This window comes from Lissotriton helveticus, chromosome 1_1 (assembly GCF_964261635.1).
Source record: "Lissotriton helveticus chromosome 1_1, aLisHel1.1, whole genome shotgun sequence".
NCBI lineage: Eukaryota > Metazoa > Chordata > Amphibia > Caudata > Salamandridae > Lissotriton > Lissotriton helveticus.
The window spans coordinates 720,246,829-720,271,683 of NC_136057.1; the positions used below are offsets into that span (position 1 = coordinate 720,246,829).

Here is a 24,855-nt window from a genome sequence, read left to right on the forward strand (position 1 = left end):
ACCAATTTAGAAAAATAAACTATACATAGAATGTAATAAACTAGTTGAGACCAATACGTTAAGAATCCAATTAGTAGAACTGGAGACATGCACTTTCAAAGTTACAAGTAAAAATAGTGCCTAGAAGCACAAAGTGACAACTGTGACAGACTGAGACAAAGTCTTGGCTGACTTTGATAGATCACTGGCCAGATTCAGGGACCAAATTAGGCTCACTGAATAAAGCACCTCAAATCCTGATTTGTGGAAAATTATGAGGTTCGCATTGAGGATTTGTTGTGGCAGTTCTGAAGAAGCAACAGGGCTCCGATGGGAGGTCTGGCGTCAGGATGTATTACGTTGTAGCGATTATGAAGTGGAGCTGTGAGATGATGTTTCCAAAGGGCCAGAACTGAGAGGCAAAACTTAGGCAGCAGGACTCACAGCACACAGAGTTCAAGGTGGGGGAGCCTTTTCTGTCCCTGAGGCTCTGATCAGGAGGCCAGTCAGCTAGCCCTTGGAGTCACTCTGGAGCTCCTGAGATCAAGATGTAGGTCCAGTCCTTTTCACTCGGGCAGAAGGGCAGCAGAGTATCAGTCCAGCGTACTAAAGAGGTGGGTCTGATGCTCCAATATTTATACCTCCCCAGCGGTGATTGGAATATCCTAACTCTCTTCCCTGGCCCCAGCAAGTCTCGTGTCACAGAAGACTAGTGCCAAACCTTTTGTGGGTGTGCTCAAGCAAACCCTTTGTGATGTGCAAGTGTGGTAGGATGACCGCTCCCCCCTTTCATCAAGTCAGAGATGACCCATCCTGCCAACACCAATTCCCCTTTTTCTCACTGTCTGAGAGCAATACAGAAATACCTACTGCCAGCTGTACCTAGTCATGTGACCCATGATACAGGCACAAAATGGTTAGGACAAGACAATGCAGACTTTCTAAAAGTGGTACTTTCAGGAATGCGACTTAAAATTCAACTTTACCAAGAAAGAGGGTCTTAAATTACAATTCTTTAGACACCAAACTCAACATTCCAAATGTCCCCCAATTGAAAGCTAGCACTTATTAAATGTAATAAAGTAACCTAGTGTTTTCCTATAGGAGAGGTGGGGCTTGCAGTAGTAAAACAAAATCAAATTAAGTGTTTTTCACTACCAGGTCCCATAAAAGTACACATCCAACATTTTACATATTTGCACCCTACCCTTTGGGCTATTTAGGGCCTACCCTAAGACTGTACAAAGTTACATTAGGCCTGGAAAAGGGTCAAAATGGCACTTTAACCTTCACACAAAGGCTGCAATGGCAGGCCTGAGATGTGTTTAAAGGGCTTTTTAAGTGGGTGGCACAATAAGTGCTGCAGGCCCACTAGAAGCATTTAATTTGTAGGCCCTGGGTACATGTAGTACCAGTTTACTAGGGACATACAAGTAAATTAAATGTGTCAATTAGGTGTAAGCAAATGTTAGTATGTTTAACCCCTTTGATGCTCATGACGAGCTCAGCTCGTCATGCAGTACACTGATCGTGTGCTCATGACGAGCTCAGCTCGTCATGCAGTACACTGATCGTGTGCTCATGACGAGCTGAGCTCGTCATGAATAATGCACTTCAAGGATCTGCAGCACAGGAGGGGAATTGCCTTAGCACTGAAGGCGTTAAAAGAGAAAGCACAAGCAATTTAGCACTGATTAGCAGTGGTTAAGTGTGCAAAGTCCTAAAGCCAGCAAATACCAGAGGATGGAAGGCAAGCAATTGGGGGAAAACCACGCCAAGGATGTCAGGTCCAACAGTTTGGGATTTTTCTTGTTATGTGCTTTCACTTCTTCACTTGTTTGTGTGCTTCATAAACACTTTACACATTGCCTTCAAGTTAAGACTCAGCTGCTTTTTGCCGAGATATCAAAGGGTTAAGCACAGGTTTATTTATTGATTTCAATGGTTCTTCCTGTCAAGGATTAGGAGCATTGTTTGACAGCCTAGTATCTACATTTGTGTTGAAGGCATGGAGAAGAGTTGAGTCGATGATCCCTGATTGGATATAAAGAGAAGGAGAGACAGGAAGATTCTTCAATATTTTCTGTTAGAGTATTGTCGGAATCAATAGATTCATTGATTGCATGGTCTCCTCCTCCATTAAAAACAAGCATTGGCATAGCCAATAGGTCTCGCCTTTGGGACCTTTTAAGTGTTTAGCCATGCAGCACATGCATACACAGGAGGAAGGACACTGACAGCAATAGGGGTGGGGGAGGGAGAGAGCAGGAGGCTGAGAAATATAAGGCAAGAAAGAGGAGAGGAAAAGAAAGGGACCGAGTGACGGAAATGGATACAGACAGAAGAGTACAAGAGAACAGAGAGAACAATGGGTAGCGAAGGAATAACAAAGGAATAAAAGGCAAAAGATAAATGGAGAAACAAAGTAAGCAAGGTGAGTAGAAGTAAACATAGGGCGGCGAAAAGAAACAAGAGGATACAAAATACCCAGCGCAAAACAGAGACAAAGAAATAAGAACAGTGGAATAGAAGGGGGAATGAATGAATGAACACATAAACACCTGAAAGAAAGGCGAAATGAAGTATTTGTTCTGAGGATAAAAAGGAAGGAAAGAATGGCGTAAATATTAATAGTCCGAGGGACAAAAAAGAAGGAATGAGAGACAAAAAGCAGGAATAGTGTGGGGATAAAAATGAAGGAAGTTAATAAAGAAAGGCGAAAGAAGGAATAGAAAGGGGGAAAAAAGGAAGTCGAAAGGAAGGAATAGCGCAGGGAATAAGAAGGAAGGAGGCAGGGATATGAGTAGAGTACATGGGGAAATGGTTCAGTGAAAAGGAGTGATGAGCAGGCACAAAGGAAAGGAGACAGGTGTATTAAATGGGAAACATTACGAGCGGCAATAAAATGGGCAGATGAACAGATTAATAGTGTGAGAGAGAAGGTAGAAATGAATGTGGAAAATGAGGACAAAATATGCTAAAGAAAAAATTACCAAACTACATTAAATGGTATAAAAGAGCAAGTGAAAGAAGGAGATGTGTAGGGGCAAATCAGAGACGGGTAGGAAGGACATATCATTACTAAACTACTAGAGTATATATATATATAACAAAACACATCAGAAAACATATGCTCAGTAACTTTGCAAGAATTTGGCATTAGCAACTAAAAATGAAGTTGGGATCTTTCATTTGATTCATTGGAGCAGCACACGCTCAGTAAGTGGTGGTGTGATTGGTTGTGTTCTCATTGGAGCACTAGTGTGCCCCAACAAAAGGAAAGGCTGCATTAGGTGTATAAAAGATAAAGTGATGTGCAAGAGTTTAGGATAGCACTTAATCTTTTAAAAATTAAATCACTTTTTGAAAACCTCCATTAAAATGAACATTTTGATTTGTGTTTGTGTATTAAAGAAGATAATTGTATTTTTTTATGTCTACTTGTTACTATAGTTCTGGGTGGTTTTTTTTCATGTTGTCAAAGTTGCTTAGGTGGCGGTCCGTGGCATCCAACAGTTATTCATTGGGGGTTCATGGAAGTAAAAATGATATAAGAACCGCTGCATAAGAACATGCCTGCAGAGGGACTGCGGTAGAAGTGCAAAATCTTTGGGCTTTATGAGACCCTTGAAAGGCTTCAGAAATTAGTGTAATATTAAGATGGTAAGAGCCACTGTCGGCTATTACAGAACAGGGTGCACCTTCAAGGAGGTAAATATCCTGAGGATAATGAGGGCAGCCGGATCTTCTCAATGAGCCGCTCCAGGTCTAGTGTGGCCACGAACGACATTTGAGGTGTCTCAGTGAAGGGATGTGTCGTCTCAAACCATTGGGTGAGACACTCCTATATTGGAACAAGATCGGGTACCGTCTGAAGCGCTCTAGCAAATAAGAAAATGGAGGCGGGGTATATCTGCACTACAAAGGTGTGGTGCGCTTCCCATATAACTCAGATTAAATGGGGAAAACATGGAGCCAGACTACAATTGCACCTTGACTGCAGCCGTCCGCAGAAATCAACGAGTGCTTAGAAGGAAGGCTACTGCTCTTTAATATCGCAGCAGAATGCGTTCCTCGTGAAAGCTGTAAGGAAGAATAAAGCAGGACTGCTTTGCCGTAAACTTGTTTAAAAACACAGTGCCCTTTTGATTTATAAGCCACAAATGTCAGGGAGACAGTCTCAGAAAACACTGCATTTATTTGGCCTTATGAAGATCTCCTCGGAATTCAACCCTGCAGATGATTAATGGGAGATTTGGTGGGAAATCCGGAGTGCCGTGTCCGAAGGAGAATATGTGTAGGGGCAAATCAGAGACGGGTACAGCTAAGGAAGGTTAGGAATGGAGGCGGTGATCAGAGAACGAAGTCTAAAAGAAGCAAGCGCAGTCCCCGCCTGTATATGATGAAGCGGAAAATTTGTGAGAGAGGGGGGGGGGCAGGAGGTGAGCTTGCGAGTGGTGCGCGCGTGCGCGCTTAGGAGAGCAATCTGCTCATTTTCAAGCATTGCACTCATGCTTGTGGCACGCCGCTGCACGCTCCCGAAAGGAGAATGCCGCCACAAGCACAAGTGTGTGCTTGAAAATGAGCAGAGCAACGGCTAAAGGTCCTCCTAAGTAGTGCATGCGCACTGTGTAGTCGAGACCTAATGAGGGGGAAGTTTGTTGATATGATTGGCTTTCACTCAGTCACACACTGTGAGGGTTTAAACTGCTTTAATACAAAGCTGAATATGGGTTCTGCCAGTGGAGAGGATGTATATTCATTGGAGAATAGTGATTGATTAGTGAGTTTTATATACGTCCAGAAGTAATGCAATGTAGAGGCAGAAGATGATTTTCTATTGGTTCCAGACATTTTGCAATATTTAACAGATTGTACAGTACAAGAGGAGTCTATCACGGATAGCTTCATTACTCATAAATGTGGAGACTGATACAGCAATCGCCTTCTACCACCTTCTTTCTCATCCTGAGAGCTAGATCCAAAATGCTGCAAATATAAGTCTTGATTTCACTGAAGCTCTCCTCTCTCTAGGCTTAGATTATAAGTGAACAGTCCATTCACAAGAGACCATTCTCTCGTGTGACTTAAACCAAGCTTGGATTATGACCACCCCATCACCCAAAGTCTACCAAACTAAAAAGAGCTTACAGTGTGTGTTTTCAGGATGAGAAAGGGATGAAATAAAAATATTATAGAGAATCTGACTCATTATTTTGCTTCTAACATTCACTAGTTCGGCTTCCCAACTGGTCTCAATCTTGCACATGATGCCTGCACAACCAAGATTTCCTGAAGAGGCATGGAAATCTAGAGCTGCGTTGATTAGGGGATGGGAAGGTGGACCTTCAAGACAACAATATGTTTGGGGAAGGGTAGTCTATAGGCCATTTGAATGGCACGGATACCTCTCCACAACTCCTAAACGAGGTAACACTGCTCTGAAGAGAAACAGCACAGAGCAGTTCTGATGATGCAAACAGAGTCTTTATTGCAGCTCCAAGTGTTTCATCTCTTCTTTGCACACCTAAAACAGTCTTGCCTCCACAACAAGCTGTGGCTCCTCAAGACCCCAACACTAATCTTGTACAACTTCAGGACAATGGGTCCAGGAATGGCTGTTTGAAAGGGTGCTGATGATCCAAGAGCTGGCTCGATGAGAAGAGGGAATGAGGTGAATCACTAGCACAACCAGCACCAAGCGACATGGGCGTAACAGGGAGAGACCATGAGCAAGCTCAGCAGCTACAGATCTCAGTTTCAACTCTCTCAGCAATCAATTTACGAAGACCTTCTCACTGCAGGTATCAAAGAGTTTCTCATGCAAATGTTAACAAGGATACATAAATTCAGGTTTTAATATGTAAATATACAATTCACATTCTACTGGCAAACTTTTGCAATTCCAAGTTCTTCTCAAATGTGTGCCTTAATTTTCAATGATTGGGGGATTCTAATGCATGGGGAATAACAGAGAGGGTTCCCCCAGAAAGCCACTAAAATGAGCAAGCGTTGAACTAAACAGCTTTCGCATCACCGTGTTAAGTAATAAACTGATTATAGAATTCTGTACAACAGGCCAATAAATTAATTTACACACGTTTTTGTCAGTGCACTGATCATTTCAGAAGCTTTGAAATAATAACAAACATGGCTGAAGTGTTATTGAGCATTCCTCAGAAAAAAAGGAGGATCAAACAATTTGGTGGAGAAAAAGAAGATCAAGATAACGTCCACAGCTAGTGGATCACAAAAAGGACCTTCACTTACAAAAAAATTTAGTGCATGCCCTGAATTCATTATTTGAAATCAACTGTACTTGAACAACTATAGGAATACATTTCTATGCATTCCACCTTTCATTTTGTACAAAATAGGGCGGATGAACTGTTTCTTAGTAGGTAAACTATTTTCAAAGAGAGAAGACATTTCAATTCCAATATTTCTAATTCCTGATAGCTTATATCTAGCTGACTGCACATTTTTCAAGTGATGCATTTGTATATTTTTGAGAAGATATAAGCTTCCAACCTAATCTGAGTTAAGGTGTTGGATGATTATTTTGGTATTCACAGTAGAAGGCATGTTTGCAGATATCTGTCTCTTAACTACAGAGGAAATTAGCTCTGTATATCATGAATTAAGGGTTGTTTGCATTCTTTACACAACACATAGGTGTTTAAATATTTACATTCCAAATGTTTGCACTGCACCGTACATGGCACATGTTTACAAATTAAGGCACAGTAAGAATGTGAGCGGTTGTGCAATCGTCCCAGAATCAAATAAAAGTCACAGATCATCAATTTATGCATTCGTTATCGTCTTAATTTTAGACACAACAATGCATAACCAGACCTTTCAAGGAGACTGTGAACATTCAGCAACACTTTATCTCTTTGCATGTTCATAAAACAAAATAATGCAAAATATATTTTCACCCAAAGATACAGTCAAGTTAACAACATTGAAGGGTGAATATAGTGCTGAAATTGTTTTTTTTCCTGCAAAACCAGACATTATAGATGCTTCATGATCATACTGTAAAACAAAAGAGAACGCCTACTTGATTCGGGTGACTACCCATTAAATCATTATCACAGAGCAATTTTGGTTTTTTTACATTCTTCTTACTGGTATTTTTGGACACTCGTGTGTCTGCAACTTTTGCAAGCAAACAAATACGCATAAAATTTATTTTTAGATATAGCGTTGAAAACTCACCAATTGTAACATCCGACGAACTGTGTGCTTCCAAGAAGTTATTGAGATGATGCCATGTTTTAGGTATCCAGTCAATTATTTTAATGAGGTCACTGTTGCGCACGTTTTTTTCTATCTCAGTCTCAATTAACTTCCTTCGAAGGTATCTACCTAGGAAACTCTTCACTGGGTCTGTGTGGTTAGCACAGAGAATCCACCTGAATATGTAAGCATTAGTTTAGTTAAAATGTAAAGAATGCAACATTTTCTATCAACAATATTTAGAATTCATATTAAATCATACTTGTTTAAATAATTACAACATTCATGTGAAGATATCTTTTATCTCATTTTTCAATATTGTATTTTTCTCTTTGGATATTCGCTTTCGGTAGGTGCACATAGAATGCCATACAAGGGTGTAAATTCAAAATCCTGATTCATATAATGATATTAAGCAAACATTAACCACAAAGATGGAACTTAGATTTACGCAATACCGATTTTAGCAGGAGAATTGAAATGTATTTTTCTCCAGGAGAGGAAAGGGAGGATATTCATTAGTATGTGTGAGAAACGATTGTGAATATTTACATATCTTGCAGTTGTTTTTGCCATACCACTTGTACAAACACACATTTAAGCCAAAAAAGGTTGGCGTGAGAGTGCAAAATTGGAAGAAATATAACACCCTGTATAATCTCTTCTTGGGTCTTAGAAAGCCATATTATGAGACCAGTTTTTTCCTACACTGAGGTACTGATTCCGATGACGGATGGATCGGAGTTGTCCGACATCAGTTTGGACTGGAACCAAATGACCTCCTGTCTTCGATTTCAGCCCAGGAATAAGGATGGGACCGAACCCTGATCGGTCACAATCCCATTTTTTCCTATTCCATTCTAAACAGAATGCATGCTCTCATTGTAAAGAGTAGAGGTGCAGTTCATCCCTGCACTTTGAGGTGCCAGCCAAGGGGTGGAGGGATCAACAGGGGGGGCACCATGGTTGCCCCCTAGGCTGCCATTCGGTGGCCTTACACCCATGGGGGCCCCAAAGACAGCTTCCCAAAGCCTTCCTGTGTCAGGAAAGCCGGCACAGAAAGGCAGTGGGAAGCTGCCATCGTAATCCCTCGGCCGGAAAGAGACGGCCAAGGGATTACTGCAGGTCCGTCGGAAGCCATTTGGAAACCCTATTTAGATTCCCTTCCGACTGAGCCCATCAAAATGGCTCGGTTGGAAAACGAATCCGACCAGCCTATTACGATGTGAGCTGGAGGCGCGCATTGTGATCGGGCCCTAAATGTTAAACTTCACCTATTTCCTTTTATGTACCGCTTCTGTCTGTCCATCACCAGTAGCTAAGGACTAATTAATTCTTTCACATAGTTTAATTTATTACCTTACACTACTTCAGTATTTCTGTTCACTGCTTGAATAGGCCCAAACCAAATCTTAGCAATCTTCTTCACTAAGATGAAAAATTGGATTTTTAAGTTCAATTATTTGTTTTATTGAAATAAATGTAAGCTCCAAATACAGCTTTGCCATACACATATGATTGTGTAGTACATCAAAAAAAGTCCCCTGGTGAACAGTGACAATCACCCTGACCACAATTTGCAGGGAACTGCAATAGAATGATTCAATTCCTGGACTTTATCTACTGAAGCTCCATAGTATACCTCCCACCCCTAGAATCACCAAGCAAGGCTAATTGGGGATGGCAATATCTAGCTATGATCGTATAAGGAGAACTAACTAAAGATCCTTCCCTTTTGTGCCTACATTACTTTGCTTTTTCTTTTTCCATGGATTGTATTGCTGGTATTTAAGACTAAGTTTGTTTGTCCACTATTTGAGGTTCTAAATCCTGCCCCACTGCATTTGTGACCTCTCCCACAGCTCCGGGCATTTGAACAGTCACTCCATCCACTACCCCACCAGCTGACAACATGTGCCATTTTGTGTTATACCCATTTGCCACACAACATCCCTCAAATCCTACACATGAAAAGTAGCGTATTCTGTAATCCTACCAAATGTTTGTAAATTCTCACACACACAGTAACTCATGCTGCTCATATCATTCTATTTATAATATGTTAAACTATATGTTCTAAGAGACACACTGGGTCCAAGCTCTAGACCTTATTTTCCCTACAGAAACTTTGCTCTGCTGCTCACCTGCTTCAATCTTCTAATTTCTAAGGATTTTTCCATGATACACAAAAAAAGACTCAAATAAATCCAGAGATTGATGTATATTTTTCTGCATGCATAACCAGTGCCTTTCATGTTTTTTATCACCCTCGCTACAGTTCAAATTTTGCAGCTCATTTAAGTGCCATATTTACTCCCATATCACATCACTTCTAAGCAAACATCTATCATTTAGGTCTTTACATAGAGACAAACATAATAAGAGAACATACAAGCTGAAGTTTCTGAAGAACATTACTATTGTCATTACATTCATTTTCACAAACTGAACAAAATGGAACAATCTGGATCTTTACTTTGTTTCTCTTACCAATCTAGAATGCCCCACTCAAAGGTTTGCAGCATCTGGTCTTACCCCATGTCCAATAGATTTGCCCCTTTGTCAGACTTGGATATGTTAGACTGACCCACAACGCTTAACTCAGCTGAACCATTAGTGGCACCCATCACTGAAACCTTGGAAGTCTCACAACCCATACAACGGACTGTAACTAGAGAAAACCCTCGAACCAAAGACTAATGCCCCAGGATTCCGATATATCTCTCGTGAGCTGGAACATAGCGGGACTCAACTCTAAATTGAAAATTAAAGAATGGTCAGACTGGGTTAGTAACAACTGCGACATTTTGATGTTACAAGAGACTTGGTGCACCACGACACCCGTAATGGAGGGTTTCTGTTGCTATAATCTACAGGCTTCCCCCTCACCTATGGGTCGTCCAAGTGGGGGCTTATCCATCTGGACTAAAATAAAATCCGGGGTACAAACAAAACTGATCCCTACACCGGGTAAATGTTTTATGGCTATGAAGTACACCAAGAGGATGAAACTATGTATAATCAATTTTTATAATAACGATTTTGTTACTCGTCCCAATGATAATTTTATTTTATTGTTTAATTTTATTGATGAAATTTTGGAGGGGCGGAAGTATGGGCCCTTCGATGGCATTTGCATTGGAGGGGATTTTAATGCTCATATGTATCGTGATAGCCCTGTATGTAGAAACGGTGAAGAGTTGAAAAACCATCTAGCCTCCCGTGACCTAGTAAACGCAATGGAAATTGCTGGTTCTAGACTAAACAACATACTAACACCTACATATATAGGCCAGGGTTGCTCCTCCACGATAGATTATATCTTTATTTGTCCAATATTGAGTGACATAATTTCTAAAGCAGAAGTCATTTGTTCCACATATAGTGATCACTATCCGCTTAGAATATATATTGACAATCCACAGAACCCAAAGGCTGTAGGGAGAGTAGAGACTGGGGTACAAAATCTGTCATTATCTACTGATAGACTAAGATTAATATGGAAAGGGGTGGATAACAAAGATATCTTAGCTAGAGTCATCAAAAAACACCCTAAGACAGTAGAGACTTGTCTGTCGTACACCAGTCCAGGCGACGATGTGGTTGTTGCCTTTGGTAATCTTTGTGGGGCCATCAAAAGAGAGTCATCCAAACCACCTAGGCCTAATATAGACCGTGGCCCACGCTGGTTTGACTCCTCTTGCTCCAAGGCTAATAGGGACCTGAGGGCAGTCTTAAAAACTCATCCCAGGGACGTCCAACTTCTGAAAGAGTTAAGATCAAAATATAAATCCGTGCTACGCACTAGATCTGAGGCCCTAGTGATTAACCATTGGGAAATTCTCACACGTACTGCCTCATTAAAAGACATGACAGGTTTCTGGAGAGAAGTCAAGTCCCTCAGATCTTTTGGCTCTAACATCCAACCAATTAATTGCAACATAACTGGCGAGGTGTGGGTAGAGCATTTTTCTAAAATGTATGCTATATCAGCCACTTCTTTAGATATTGTTTCCCTACCCAGTTCAGTTGAACGACTGAGCTTTTTATTACCTGAGGTCGAGGATGCCATATTCGAGAGCGCTAGTAATAAAGCCCCCTGCCCGGATGGCCTCTCTATTGATCAGATTAAATCCGAAATCAATTTCTGGGCCCCTTTATTATGTAACCTATTTAATAATTTGACTGACAGCTCCATTCCCGAATCTTGGTCGAACAGTGTCATCGTACCGATTTTTAAAAAAGGTGACAGGGCGGATTCTGCTTGTTACCGCCCGATCTCACTGATCGATAACACACTAAAGGTCCTTGGAAGAGTAATTTTTAAAAGGATAAGGGATTGGGCTGAAGATAATAATGTTTTGCATTACAGTCAATTGGGATTTAGAAGCCATGTGGGCACTGTTGAACAATGTCTTAATTTGAATTTGATCATGGCCAAATATATAATTGTCAAAAAGTCCCCGCTTTACTTAGGTTTCATGGATTTGAGTTCCGCTTTTGATTTTGTTAATCGTTCTAGGTTGTGGTCACTTTTGCTTGATTATGGTTTGGATGAATCATTGGTATATTTTCTTTCGTATTTACACAGAGATTTAAAGGCCAGAGTACGTATTAACAATGATGGTGAATTATCTGATGACATTTTAATTAGCAGAGGTGTTAGACAGGGCTGCGTACTCGCCCCACTGCTTTTTATTTTATATATTAACGGGTTGAGCAGCACCTTAAGCAAGATTACTAAGGATGTACCAATTATAAATGGTTCCCCCATTACTACCTTACTGTATGCGGATGACGCGGTACTAATGGGGCGCACCCCAAATGCTTTACGCACCTTAATTACTGGGTTTGTTGATTTTATGTCCGTTCTGGGCCTAAATACCAATTTTAAAAAATCTTTTATTATGAACTGTGGTCCAAAAAAATATAACATTACTTCAATTAAGTCAGGTGACAATACATTACAATGCACTAGCACTTTCCCTTATTTAGGGTTACTATTTTCTAACACAGGTTCATGGCAGCCACACGCTGCCTATGCGAGGAATAAAATTGATAAGTCAATAAATTCAATTTTATCCCTCCGACAACCCAAATTAGCTGACGTTATCACCCCCCTGCTCAATATTTATCGTACTCAATGTCTACCTACTGGGACATATGGAGCAGAAGTGTGGGGATATTGCAATACCACGTCCCTCCAATCGGCAGAAAATAGATTCTGTAGAAAAGTGCTGGGGGGAGTTCCCTGTGCCCCCACATTCATCTGTCATAGTGAATTGAGGTTGCCATACATTGTTGATTTCATCAGATCAAGGCCTGCCCTTTTTTGGATAAAAATATGGTCAAACCCTGCAGCATCCTTAACACGCAGCATAATATCTGATTGTTTATTACATGAAAGATCCCACCAAATACCATGGCTAAATGCTGTTAAGAACAGCCTCTTAAGTGTGAGACATGGGGCTCCCTGTTCTGTTCCCCTAATACCATTGTCCCCACTCATAAGAACAGTGTCAAACGGGCATTATATGATTTATACCAGGAGGAACGAATGAGATCCGAATTTGCAAAACCCGCTGTCATTAAATATTTGCCACTTACAGAACCAGGCAATGAGAATTTAAATAGGCCTTGCAGATATCTGACAATCCCAAAAGGAAGATGGAACCGGAGCCTTTTGTTTAGGTTCCGAGATGGAAGCATTGTTAACTTGCTAAGCTTCCCCCTTGGCTATAACAAAAGCTTAGAAGAGCTGGATTGTCCCTGCTCCGTAGGTGGGAAACAAAGTCTGTTGCATTATTTCTTTTTCTGTGGCCATTACAAATTATATACCCGTCACTATTTAATGCCGATTCGTCGCAAACGCAACTTAAGGGACTTTAATCTGGCATTGAGGTTCCTACAAATGTTGTCAATAGACGAGACCATCTACACTGTAAGCTGTTTTATAAAAGTCTGTGTAAGATCAAGGGCAAGTATGGAACAAGCATAATTGAATAATGGTATTGTACTTGAACGCACATTGCACTTTATCACTTTGATATAATTTGCACTTAGAAACCTTTACCTGCGTATTTTGGATCTGTATGATTATTCTCAGGTGAACGCACTTTGCACTTTACCATTTTTTGATTATTTCAGGGGTAGATCAATTGAAATTCATGGTAAAAATCATATTAATGGAACTATGTTATTCCTTACATGTATTATGCACTTTACGATATTCATGCTGCCCTAAATCCAATTGGAAATTTTGTTTTTAACTTTATAGGTTTTTATGCGTTTTTTAATGTGTTTCATTCTGTATGTACTTTTATGGATGTATCAAAACTCCGAATAAAGATCATTTGAATTGAATTGAATTGAAGTGCCATATTTACTCCCATATCACATCACTTCTAAGCAAACATCTATCATTTAGGTCTTTACATAGAGACAAACATAATAAGAGAACATACAAGCTGAAGTTTCTGAAGAACATTACTATTGTCATTACATTCATTTTCACAAACTGGACAAAATGGAACAATCTGGATCTTTACTTTGTTTCGCTTACCAATCTAGAATGCCCCACTTAAAGGTTTGCAGCATCTGGTCTTACCCCAAGATATACTCCTACTCCGACAAAATAGGAATGACAGAAGCTAATTTTTCAATTAAATAAGGATGCATTTTCCTCCACTTTTGCCAACCTCTACAAAGACTAACCTGTCTTCTTTGTCCCATCAGCATGCTCCTTTAATTTGGTTAGTCATAGAGGGGTGGCTATACTGAAAACAAATAGGTTTGATGGGATTACAGAAAACAATGCACAGGACGAAGCCGGTATGTGGCTAGCAGCAACAATTCAGGTAGTGGGTAGCATCAGTGATAAACAAACAATGATATTAGTATCTTACTATGGCCCAAATGAGGATGATCAATTTATGAATTAACAACATTACTAGCAGATTTCTCACCAGACCTACTAATGGGAGGGGATGTTAATTGTTTACAATCCACAGCTCCGGACTCTACCGAAGCAGATTTCAAACTAAGAAAACCTCAAATCACTAAAGTACTTTTAAGACAAAATGGGAGATTGAGTCTGTAGACCTCCTGTAGGAAAATCACTATCACAATAATGAATTTCACAAATTTTTTGAGCAGACATTAAACTGCATCTTGCATAGATGTCTACCTGATCCCAGAAAAGATCAAAGAATACACTTCATATATTTTGTAAATCTGTTTTAAGACCCCTCAACCATTCACCTTAATATAACTCTACAAAATTCTGAAGAACTCCTCAAAATAGATTTGACAGAAAGCTTACTACTAGTGAAGAGTTTATTAAAAAATTAAGGAAGGCACAGATTTGTTTTTTTGAGGACAATATGGGTACCACTGCACAAAGGATCACATGGGATGCCTTTAAACAACACCTAGGACCCGATTCCAATGTCGGACGGACTGGAGTCTGTCCGACATCGGTTTGGAACTGTAACCGAATGACCTCCTGTCATCGGTTCCAGCCCAGGAAGTTGGATGCGACCGAACCCCCTTCAGTTGCAACCCTGTACTTTACAATGGGGGCATGCATTCCGAATGGAATGCATGCTCTCATTGCAAAGAGCAGAGGTGCAGTTCATCCCTGCACCCGGTGTCAGGCACCTCAAGGTGACTGTAAAAAATCTAGAATGTCCCTACCAAATATAACTAATGGACAGCTACTCTAGTCCAGAAGAATCTATGCTTCCAAGATTGAAGTAGTGAATAACTCAATTCTTAAGGGTAACCAACCAACCACTAATATTGTAAGCGTACTCATATACAGGGGAAATAACAATACCATATCTTACTTTTTACTATCTTAATTTTCTAATTATTTACACAATGCACAAAGCACAAGGTATGCAGGTAAACAGCAAGTTTTCACCAAAAAAGTTTTAAAAAAAGAATAAAAAAAAATAGTACAAAACGTTTGTATTTATTCGGCTTCACACAAATATATTCATACACATTAAAAATACATACATGTATCGATTTGTACATGCACAGTTATTCAAGATTTTATTTAAAAAAAATTATACATCCATGTTTTAAAATTGTTCGGCGGCCTTGCACCCATGGTGGCCCTGCTGGGGGCCCCCAAAGATAGATTCCCAATGTCTTTCTGTGTCGGAATGGCCAGCACAGAAAGGCAGTGAGAATCTGCTATCGTTATACCTTGACCGTAAATAGCCGGCCGAGGAATGACTGCAGGGTTTCCGAATGGCGGACGGGCAATACGAGCCCATCAGAGGCAATTGATAAAACTGATTTGGATTCCCTTCTGACCTACCCCATCGAAATGGGTTGGTTGGAAAGGAATCCGACCAGCCAATTACAATGCAGGTCGGAGTTATTCCAACTGGCATCATAATCGGGCCATTAGAGAAGAAGTAGCAGCTTTTACAGCAAATATAAAAAATAAATGAGAGATTAAGAGCTAAATATACTGCAAAATAGGTTGGCTGGGGCGGAGAGGGAACTGAACATTAAAAATAATAGGGCAAATCTGTTTAACTGGGGGAAGGCCAAGGACAAACGTAAACCATTTTAGTCAGAAAGGGAAACTTCTGAACAACAGGGATTTTAAAAAGTGGATATTACAGGGAAATTATTAACATGCAAAACAAGAGCATGAGCAGCTGCAACTTATGCAACTCATAGATTAAAGTAACTAAATAGTTTTGGATCCTAATAAAATATGTAGTCTTTTTGTTGATCATTATACACACACACATATATATATATATATATATTGTAGCTCCGTTACGCCAGGGACCGGGTCACTCGCAGACGGGTGCCTCTTCGTGGTGGCGCACCACGTCACAAACTGCAGCTCAGAAATAATCTCTCGTGATGTCAGAAAGAAAATTCGGCACTCGCAGGGGAAGTGTTCACGTTGGTTTATTTTCAAAACACTCAGCAGACAAACGCGTTTCGGTTTTTCCTTCGTCAGTGTCACTACGTGAACACTTCCCCTGCGAGTGCCGAATTTTCTTTCTGACATCACGAGAGATTATTTCTGAGCTGCAATATATATATATATATATATATATATATATATATATATATTACCTACTGGCGGTCGCCAGTAGGTATATATAGTTAGGATTTTTTCTCTATGGGATTTTTGAAAATTCTATGTCTAATATGTTTGGCGTTTGTGGACGGAATTGGCTGAAATTTTCAGGAAAATGGAACATTTTGTTTCTGAGTAGCCCCTGCAAATTTGGGGGGGTTCGTCAAGGGGGGGCCGAGAAAAAAGGGGGGTCCCAAAACGCGTTTTTCCCATGTTAATTTCCATAGGGCGGTTGGCCTCACTTTTAGCCCGAACGGCTGAATGGATTTGCACGAAACTTGGCAAAATTGTAGGGACTGGTAGCCCGATGTGCCTTTGCTAGGTCTCAATATATGTGCTCCAGTGGATTTCGAGAAATTAACGTTCAAAAAAAGATATATATATGTGACAGCGTCCCGGGTAGCGCTCCGTTTCGCGTACTTTTCGCGTTACGGAGCTTTGCGAAGCAAAGCTGATTGGCTCTCCGGTGTCTGTAAACATTCCAAACAGTCCATAGCGGCCGCCATCTTGTCTCTCGGTAGGATCGAGAGACAAGAGGAGGCCAAAGCGAAGGGGCAAATGACCATAAGGGGGCATAATAGATCCTCCCTGACCCCCTAGGTTTGATGTGGAGGCTTTAAAAGGGCCCCGCGGGGCAAAAAAAAAAAAAAAAAAAAATCTTTTTTTTTCGTGGGGTGCGCCCGGTTCGCGAACCGGGAAGCGGTCTGGGGAGCGTACTACAAGGAAACAAGAATGATTGACTTTTAACTTATTGTATGTTTATAGACTTTTTTTGATTTTTTTTTTTTTCTGCTGAGTGAAGTCTCGGCCTATCTCCACGGGATGCAGTCCCTACTATCTCGGCGTTTAAGCCCAGGGGGACCGGTAGTGTGGGAGAGATAACGTCTGTTAACGTTCGATTCGAAGGAAATCAGGAAGTGTTGAAAAACATTGTCTGCGCCATCTTGCCTTTTTTCAAATGCCACACTTTTGTCGTGCACGGCAGCCATTTTAGATGCCTTGACCAGACCCACTCTCTGCACGCTGTGGATCCTTAGCATGGCTCCCCACCCTCGCAAGCATCTCCCCCAGGCACTGGTCACCCCCGCTCTCTGTCTTATGCATGGGCAATAAACCTCCCCCCATCTGCGCTGCTCTTCCTTGAGAATCACACCCTGTGCCCGCCCGACACCTCCCTTTCGCCCTAATCACTACCGCACCCTCTGACACTCCTCTTCCTCTGTGTCCGATTGTCCAGGCCGGTCCCAGGCTATCACCTAGCCCTGCAGATGTAGTTTATGGCCCCAGCTGTAAAGAATCACCTCTCTTCAAAGGAGTTACTGTAGATCAAGGCCCCCACCCGATGAGATCCGTCACACCACACGCGTTCCTACTATCTGAAAACCATCCTGTATTGTGATTGGGGAGGGGACCGAGCCTGAAGCGGAAGATTCCAGGGATGCCTCTTTGTACATCAAAGTTTTTACAATTATGTGTCACATTAAAAATATATAGCACTCCAACAAAGTAGTAGGATTATAAAACTTTAATAACTTATAAATATATACAACGCAACAAAAACAGTAAATACATTTAAACATTTTTTTGAAAAAGAAGCAACAATGGTCAGTAGCGGTCTGTTGTGCGAATAGTCCCAAGGCAGCACAACGTGCTGAGTTCTGGACGGCACCCAGGTGATGTTACCTGGGTGCCGCACTGGTTTTGGGTATCCTACAATGCAGCTCCAAAAAACGGCGTGGGGCGTCCCGGGGGGTGCGGGGGGAGGCCTCGTCAGTAGCGGTCTGTTGTGCGAATAGTCCCAAGACAGCAGAACGCGCTGAGATGTGGACGGCACCCAGGTGATGTCCAGTAAGTTGCCACACTGGTTTTGGTATCCTACAATGCTGCTCCGAATAACGGCGTGGGGCGCCCCGGGGGGGGGATGGGGTGAGGCGGCGTGAACGGGCCTCCCCAGGTGGAGGCTGGTCTGCTGTAGTGGGGCGCCCCTTTACCGTTTCAGTTGCCATTCCGCCCGCTTTTGGTACACTGTGCCAAAATCCGCTATTCAGCTGAGTAGCGCCCACTCTTGCGGTGCAGCGATAGGCGGCTGCCACAGGACTCTCAAAATGGCGGCAGGCTCTTTCCTTTTTGGGCCTGGTCCACTGAAATGGCCCTGGGACACCTTGGAACTCGGATGCTTGTCTGCTAGGTCTTGGACCCCATTCTCGAAAGCGTCCCTTCAGCCTTGAAGATTCTACAAAAGTCTTGGGGGCCCCCGACTCCTGCAGGCTTCCGGTGGGGAGCGGCTGCCATGATTGCTCGCGGAATGACCACGACGGAGCCACGAGATGGTGGTGCTTTCATGCTGACGCCAGCTTCAGTCTGAAACATCCAGAAACAAGGTGGGGCTTTCATCGTTTGGGAGAAAAAAATGTTTTAATCCAATGAAAAGTGTTATTTTTAGGTCATGTGATCAAGCCTTCCATCATTAGGAAACCAAAAGTAAAATGAACCAATGAAAAGTTTTATAAACAAGTCACATGACCTGTTATGCGGCATAGGGCTATAAAAAGCGTAGAAAATCCGTTGGCACGTGAGGCGGCGTCAGTAGCGGATCGATGTGCGAATAGGCCGAAGGCAGCACAACGCGCCAAGATCTGGATGGCACCGAGGTGGTGTCCAGCAAGTTGCCGCACTGGTGTGGCCATCCTACAATGCTGCGCCGAAAGTCGGCGTGGGGTACCACGTTGGCCTGTGAGGTGGCGTCAGTAGCGGACCGATGTGCGAATAGGGCCAAAGGCAGCACAACGCGCCAAGATCCGGATGGCACCGAGGTGGTGTCCAGCAAGTTGCCGCACTGGTGTGGCCATCCTACAATGCTGCGCCGAAAGTCGGCGTGGGGCGCCCCGTTGGCCTGTGAGGTGGCGTCAGTAGCGGACCGATGTGTGAATAGGCCGGAACCAGCACAAGGCGCCAAGATCCGGATGGCACCGAGGTGGTGTCATAGTTGAGAGTACTGAGAAGCGGGGGGGAGGCGGCGCAAACGAGTCTCTCCCTCCATGTGGAGGCACTTCATCTGCAGTGGGGCGCCGAGATCCGGATGGCACCGAGGTGTTGTCTAGCAAGTTGCCGCACTGGTGTGGCCATCCTACAATGCTGCGCCGAAAGACGGCGTGGGGTGCCCCGTTGGCCTGTGAGGTGGCGTCAGTAGCGGACCGATGTGCGAATAGGCCGAAGGCAGCACAAGGCGCCAAGATCCGGATGGCACCGAGGTGGTGTCATAGTTGAGAGTTCCGAGCAGCGCTTGTAACACTGTCTGAAGCTTATTTGCACCTGCTGCAGCTTCACTATTGCCCTGGTGTGGCCTAAGATCGCCCATGACATAGGCGGCCGCCACCCGGGGTCCGGTGGAACTTTTTTCCTTTTCCTTTGTGCATCTTGTCCCACAATCCGTTTGACCTGAAGACACGACCAGGTCCATGAATGTGTGCAGGGGGACGCTATTGAATGAATCAAAATGGCGGCTTCACACAAAGCTGACTAAAGCGTTGCTGCTGATGCTATACAGACAAAAACTGGTTTTCAGTTTGTACATTCTTCAGGATTTTTCCATCCAAGGCTGGTTGAGAGTTTGTAGAACAATGGCTTCAGATTTTCAACATACTACTCTTCAACATTCTTCCTAAATGTAACAATGTGAGACTCACTAGGAGAACGGTGTAGTGAGGGCCACAAACGGCTGTTTATCTTTCCTTTTAAAATGCTGCCAACAATATTTTCGGAATGGAAGACACCACAAGGCGCTGAGATTCGGTTGGCACCGAGGTGGTGTCCAGCAAGTTGCCGCACTGGTGTGGCCATCCTACAATGCTGCGCCGAAAGTCGGCGTGGGGTGCCCGAAGGGGGGGGGAGGCGGCGCAAACGAGCCTCTCCCGCTTCTCCATGTGGAGGCACTTCATCTGCAGTGGGGCGCCGAGATCCGGATGGCACCGAGGTGGTGTCTAGCAAGTTGCCGCACTGGTGTGGCCATCCTACAATGCTGCGCCGAAAGACGGCGTGGGGTGCCCGAAGGGGGGGGGGAGGCGGCGCAAACGAGCCTCTCCCGCCTCTCCAGGTTGACGCACTTCATCTGCAGTGGAGCGCCGTCTAGCTGAGTTTCGCCCGCTCTTGCTGCTACAGCGACAGGCGGCTGCAACAGGACTCTCAAAATGGCGGCCTGTTCTTTGGATTTGGGCCTGGTCCACTAAAATGGCCCTGGGACACCTTAAAACTCGGACGCTCGAATTTTTTTCCTTTCCTCTAATGCAAAAAAGGTAAATGCCCGGTACGTTACCTGCCTCATCTGCCACGATGTACTCTCCAGAGGAACCGAAAAAAAATATAGTTATGGTAATTATACCATGCATCGTCATATGGAGAGGTGGCACCGATTAATTATAGTGGTGCACAAAAGAGAGATTTGGAGGACAACCCCCGACCTGCCAGTACATTCACCAAAGAAGTGGCACTGACAGCATCAGAGGCAAGGGAAACGGTCCCAAATATTCAGAAGAACTTTGGAAAGATTAAAATGACATGTTTAGATTGTGGCAAATTAATTTCATGTGGATAGATGAGTGTTACTCTAATAAATACAGCATATGAACATCATCATAGTCGATGGTTGTTGGAGACATTTTGACTATATCCTGGACCTGCCCGTCCTCGCCCAAAATGGCGGCGGAATAATTAGGACTCGTAACTCCTTGTTGTGTACTGGTTGCACAAACTTGATATCACGAGATATGTATGCAGTTTTGAAGCACATGGCGGGCGGGGACGAGAATTGATTGAATATTTCGACATCCCTATTGATATTAAGTTTTGATGTGTTATTGATTACTGTACTATTGAAAGTTCGAATTAACGTCACCCATGGTACTTGCCCGCAAATGTATATCTAGATAATTTTATTGTAACTGGCCCTGTCGTATTTTAATTATAAAATGTACGTCCACCGATTCCGCAACTGTTAGACATGTTAGAAATGTCTCCTCATCATATACGATTACAGTTTGCTCCGTGGCCGACCCACGTGGTTATAGGCCCGTATTTGTATACTGACATTTTCACAATAAAGGTTTTTAAAAGAAAACATGGTAGTAGTATTTACATTGGTAAAGTTTTTAATAATAGTCACTGTTTTCGAATCAGTAAAAGGCAAGTGAAATAAAGCAGTCCAATTACATGAAGGGTAAAAGGTATAATACGCAGGAACGCAGTAAAGATAAATGGTCAAGGGCTGTTGTGTTTTCTACTCCTGCAACATAAAGTGATCGATAAGAATCTGATATTCAGGCGTATCGGCGACTAAGACAGCAGGCGGAGCCTCTTTTGCTCAACGGCTCCGTCATGGGACGAAGAAACGCCCTTTTTCTCGAAAAAGGAATATATTTTACTTGCAGGACAGTTGTAAATTTTCCGGGAAAGTACATTAGCCTGGAACATTATAACATATATGTTTAAGAAAAAATAATGTTCGAAAGTAATAAAAAGTGTAATTTTTAGGTCATATGACCAAGCCTTTCATCATTAGAATAAGAAAAGTAAAATGAACCAATGAAAAGTTTTATTAACAAGTCACATGACCTGTTATGCTTACGTTACGCGCTGCGCGTCGCGCCCCGGATCGCTTCCGGGAAGCTGCGCTTCGCGCATCGGAGCACTTCCGGATGCGCTAACGCGGCACATCATATGACGCATTACGCGACAACGCAGGTCCAGAATATAGTGAAAATGTCTCCACCAACCAGCGGTCGGAACACAACCCCTTTCAGCAGGCTAAATAGTTCTGTTAAATGACAACAGAAGGGACAGGCAACAAGAACCATCAGTCAAAGAGGGGAGGGCAAGTTCTTCTCTACCGGGTCACGTTGGGGCGCTACCGGAACTGATCGAATTGGTAGTCTACAGTGTTTCTGGATGTTTCAGACTGAAGCTGGCACCACCATCTCGTAGCTCCGTCGTGGCCATTCCACGAGCAATCATGAGGGGTTGTTCCTAATGTTTCTATTTTAGCGAGGTCAAAAAGAGATCCCATTAGTGGCCTACTGATTTTGTTCGATTCCTTTTGTTTTTTTACACGATTTTTCACTATCTGCAAAGACTAAACAGAGTATTGCGACTCTGTGCTTGTTTGTAAATAGAGAATGAACCAAAGAGAACCAATTCTAAAACAGTAAATGCTTGGATAACAATGAATCAAATGGAGAGAGAAGCAGGCACGACGGATTACAACGGGGGCAAAGGCCTGCGTTAACTACCCTTCACTATCTGCAAAGAGAGAGTACTCGTAATAGAAATGAGGGGGGGGCAGCATTCAAAGCAGATCAGTGTGCATAAACACGAAAATGTTTTTACTTACCACGTACTTGACATTCGACAGCTTATGATATTTGCTATTAAAAAACCATTGAAATTCACTGAAAAAACCATAGGTTAGAGACCATATATAGTTAGGAATTAGCATTTAAAAAACCTTGAAAATTCACTGAAAAAACCATAGGTTATAGACCATATATAGTTAGGAATTAGCATTTAAAAAACCTTATTTTACTCACACAAAACCATTGAAATTCCATATATAGTTAGTTGCACTAACTATATATCGCGCACCCGCAATCCACTGCTGATGATGTCACATATTACATCATTCATGACATGGTCAGTGACATCACTGATGACATCACTGATGACATCTCAAATGACATCACTGATGACATCACTGATGACATCTCATTTGACATCATTCTTGTGCTAATACGATAAACCTCTTCAGACTCTAATATAACCTTAGATACACTCAGTGTATACAGACACTCACACAATGTCACTCATCCATGGAGTTACTCACACACCTAGTCAGTCATGCAAAGAAACAATCTCACCTCCATTTCCTCAACTATACAGTTATACACACCTTACTTATTCAAACATATACTAACACATATTTACTCTCTTATACAATCCCTGATACAAGTTCACAATGATCCATACAGCCACTCACACATTCAGTGGCTCTCATGCACAGTTATTTATATATGCCAACTCTCACATGTACTGTGTTTTACATATGTACTTACTATGACATGTAGCATTGAGATATCCATTCACTCATCAATACACTCATGCACACAGTCAACCGCCCATGTAGCTTTTTCCACATGCACTCTTGAACTCATACACCTAGTGAATCAACTGCTCAAACATCTATGCACAGAATCACACACCTCCCAGCCACCCCCACACAAACTCAATCTCCCATACAAATACTTGGGCAACCAATCAATAACACATATAGCCTCTCGTATAGCTAATGATCAACACATGCAGCAGTTTACATCACAACAGACATACTGATGCACACATTCAGACAGTTTAGTCACTAACCCATGCATTTAGTACGACACATTTATTCACTCACTCATACAGTCAGTCACGCACTTACTAAATCCTTCATCCAGACACTTATACATCCACTCATTCTTCAATATATCAAACATATTTAAACTTTACAGAAACACACAGTCACTGGATGATGTCATCAGTGATGTCATCAGTGATGTCATTTGAGATGTCATCAGTGATGTCATCAGTGATGTCATTTAAGATGTCATCAGTGATGTCATCAGTGATGTCACTGACCATGTCATGAATGATGTAATATGTGACATCATCAGCAGTGGATTGCGGGTGCGCGATATATAGTTAGTGCAACTAACTATATATGGAATTTCAATGGTTTTGTGTGAGTAAAATAAGGTTTTTTAAATGCTAATACCTAACTATATATGGTCTATAACCTATGGTTTTTTCAGTGAATTTTCAAGGTTTTTTAAATGCTAATTCCTAACTATATATGGTCTCTAACCTATGGTTTTTTTCAGTGAATATATATATATATATATATATATATATATATATATATATATATATATATATATATATATATATCACTCTACAACACCAGAAGCACTTGAATTTGCTCACCTCAAATGTTTGTGATTTTTGCACAGTTTTAAAGCATGGGATTAGCAGTGTCACCCTGCTGAGCTAGAAAGGGAAAAAGTATTTTGCCATTCCTGCAGCAAAGACTTTAAGCATAGGATTAGCACAGAGCCATCCACGCTGAAGTATAAAATCACAAAAGCCTTATACCACTCCAGGCACAGTACTACAGCTTTGGATTGGTAAAATATAATCCAAGCCAACCTGGAGTGACTAAAAGCAACCCAATAAACCAGCCCTAGGATACTTGATTCCAGTCCAGGGATGACCAGTTCAGCTGGACTGTTCCATTGGGGAGCAGGGGCAAGATTGATTTGCATACGGCTGGGTCAAAACTGGAATGGCGTGGTGAGCAAAGAAACTATGGATTTAGACCCAGATCTCAGAAATGGGGGTGAGAGTTTAACATTGTTCAGCATTCCACCCATCATTTGCTCTTTTTGCATTTCTCTCTTAACTTATAGCATCTCACAATCCTATTAAACACAGAC

General features: G+C 42.2%; 1 protein-coding gene across 2 annotated transcripts in view; it reads right to left on the minus strand.

Moving 5' to 3' along the window:
• NAV3 (neuron navigator 3) overlaps nt 1-24,855 on the minus strand; it is a 1,248,418-nt gene that overhangs the window by 50,675 nt on the left and 1,172,888 nt on the right. For both annotated transcript variants that reach the window (XM_078674251.1, XM_078674250.1), the window contains one exon: nt 7,204-7,400. In XM_078674251.1, the coding sequence (XP_078530377.1) occupies nt 7,204-7,400 (197 nt within the window). The remainder of the gene's footprint in view (nt 1-7,203; nt 7,401-24,855) is intronic.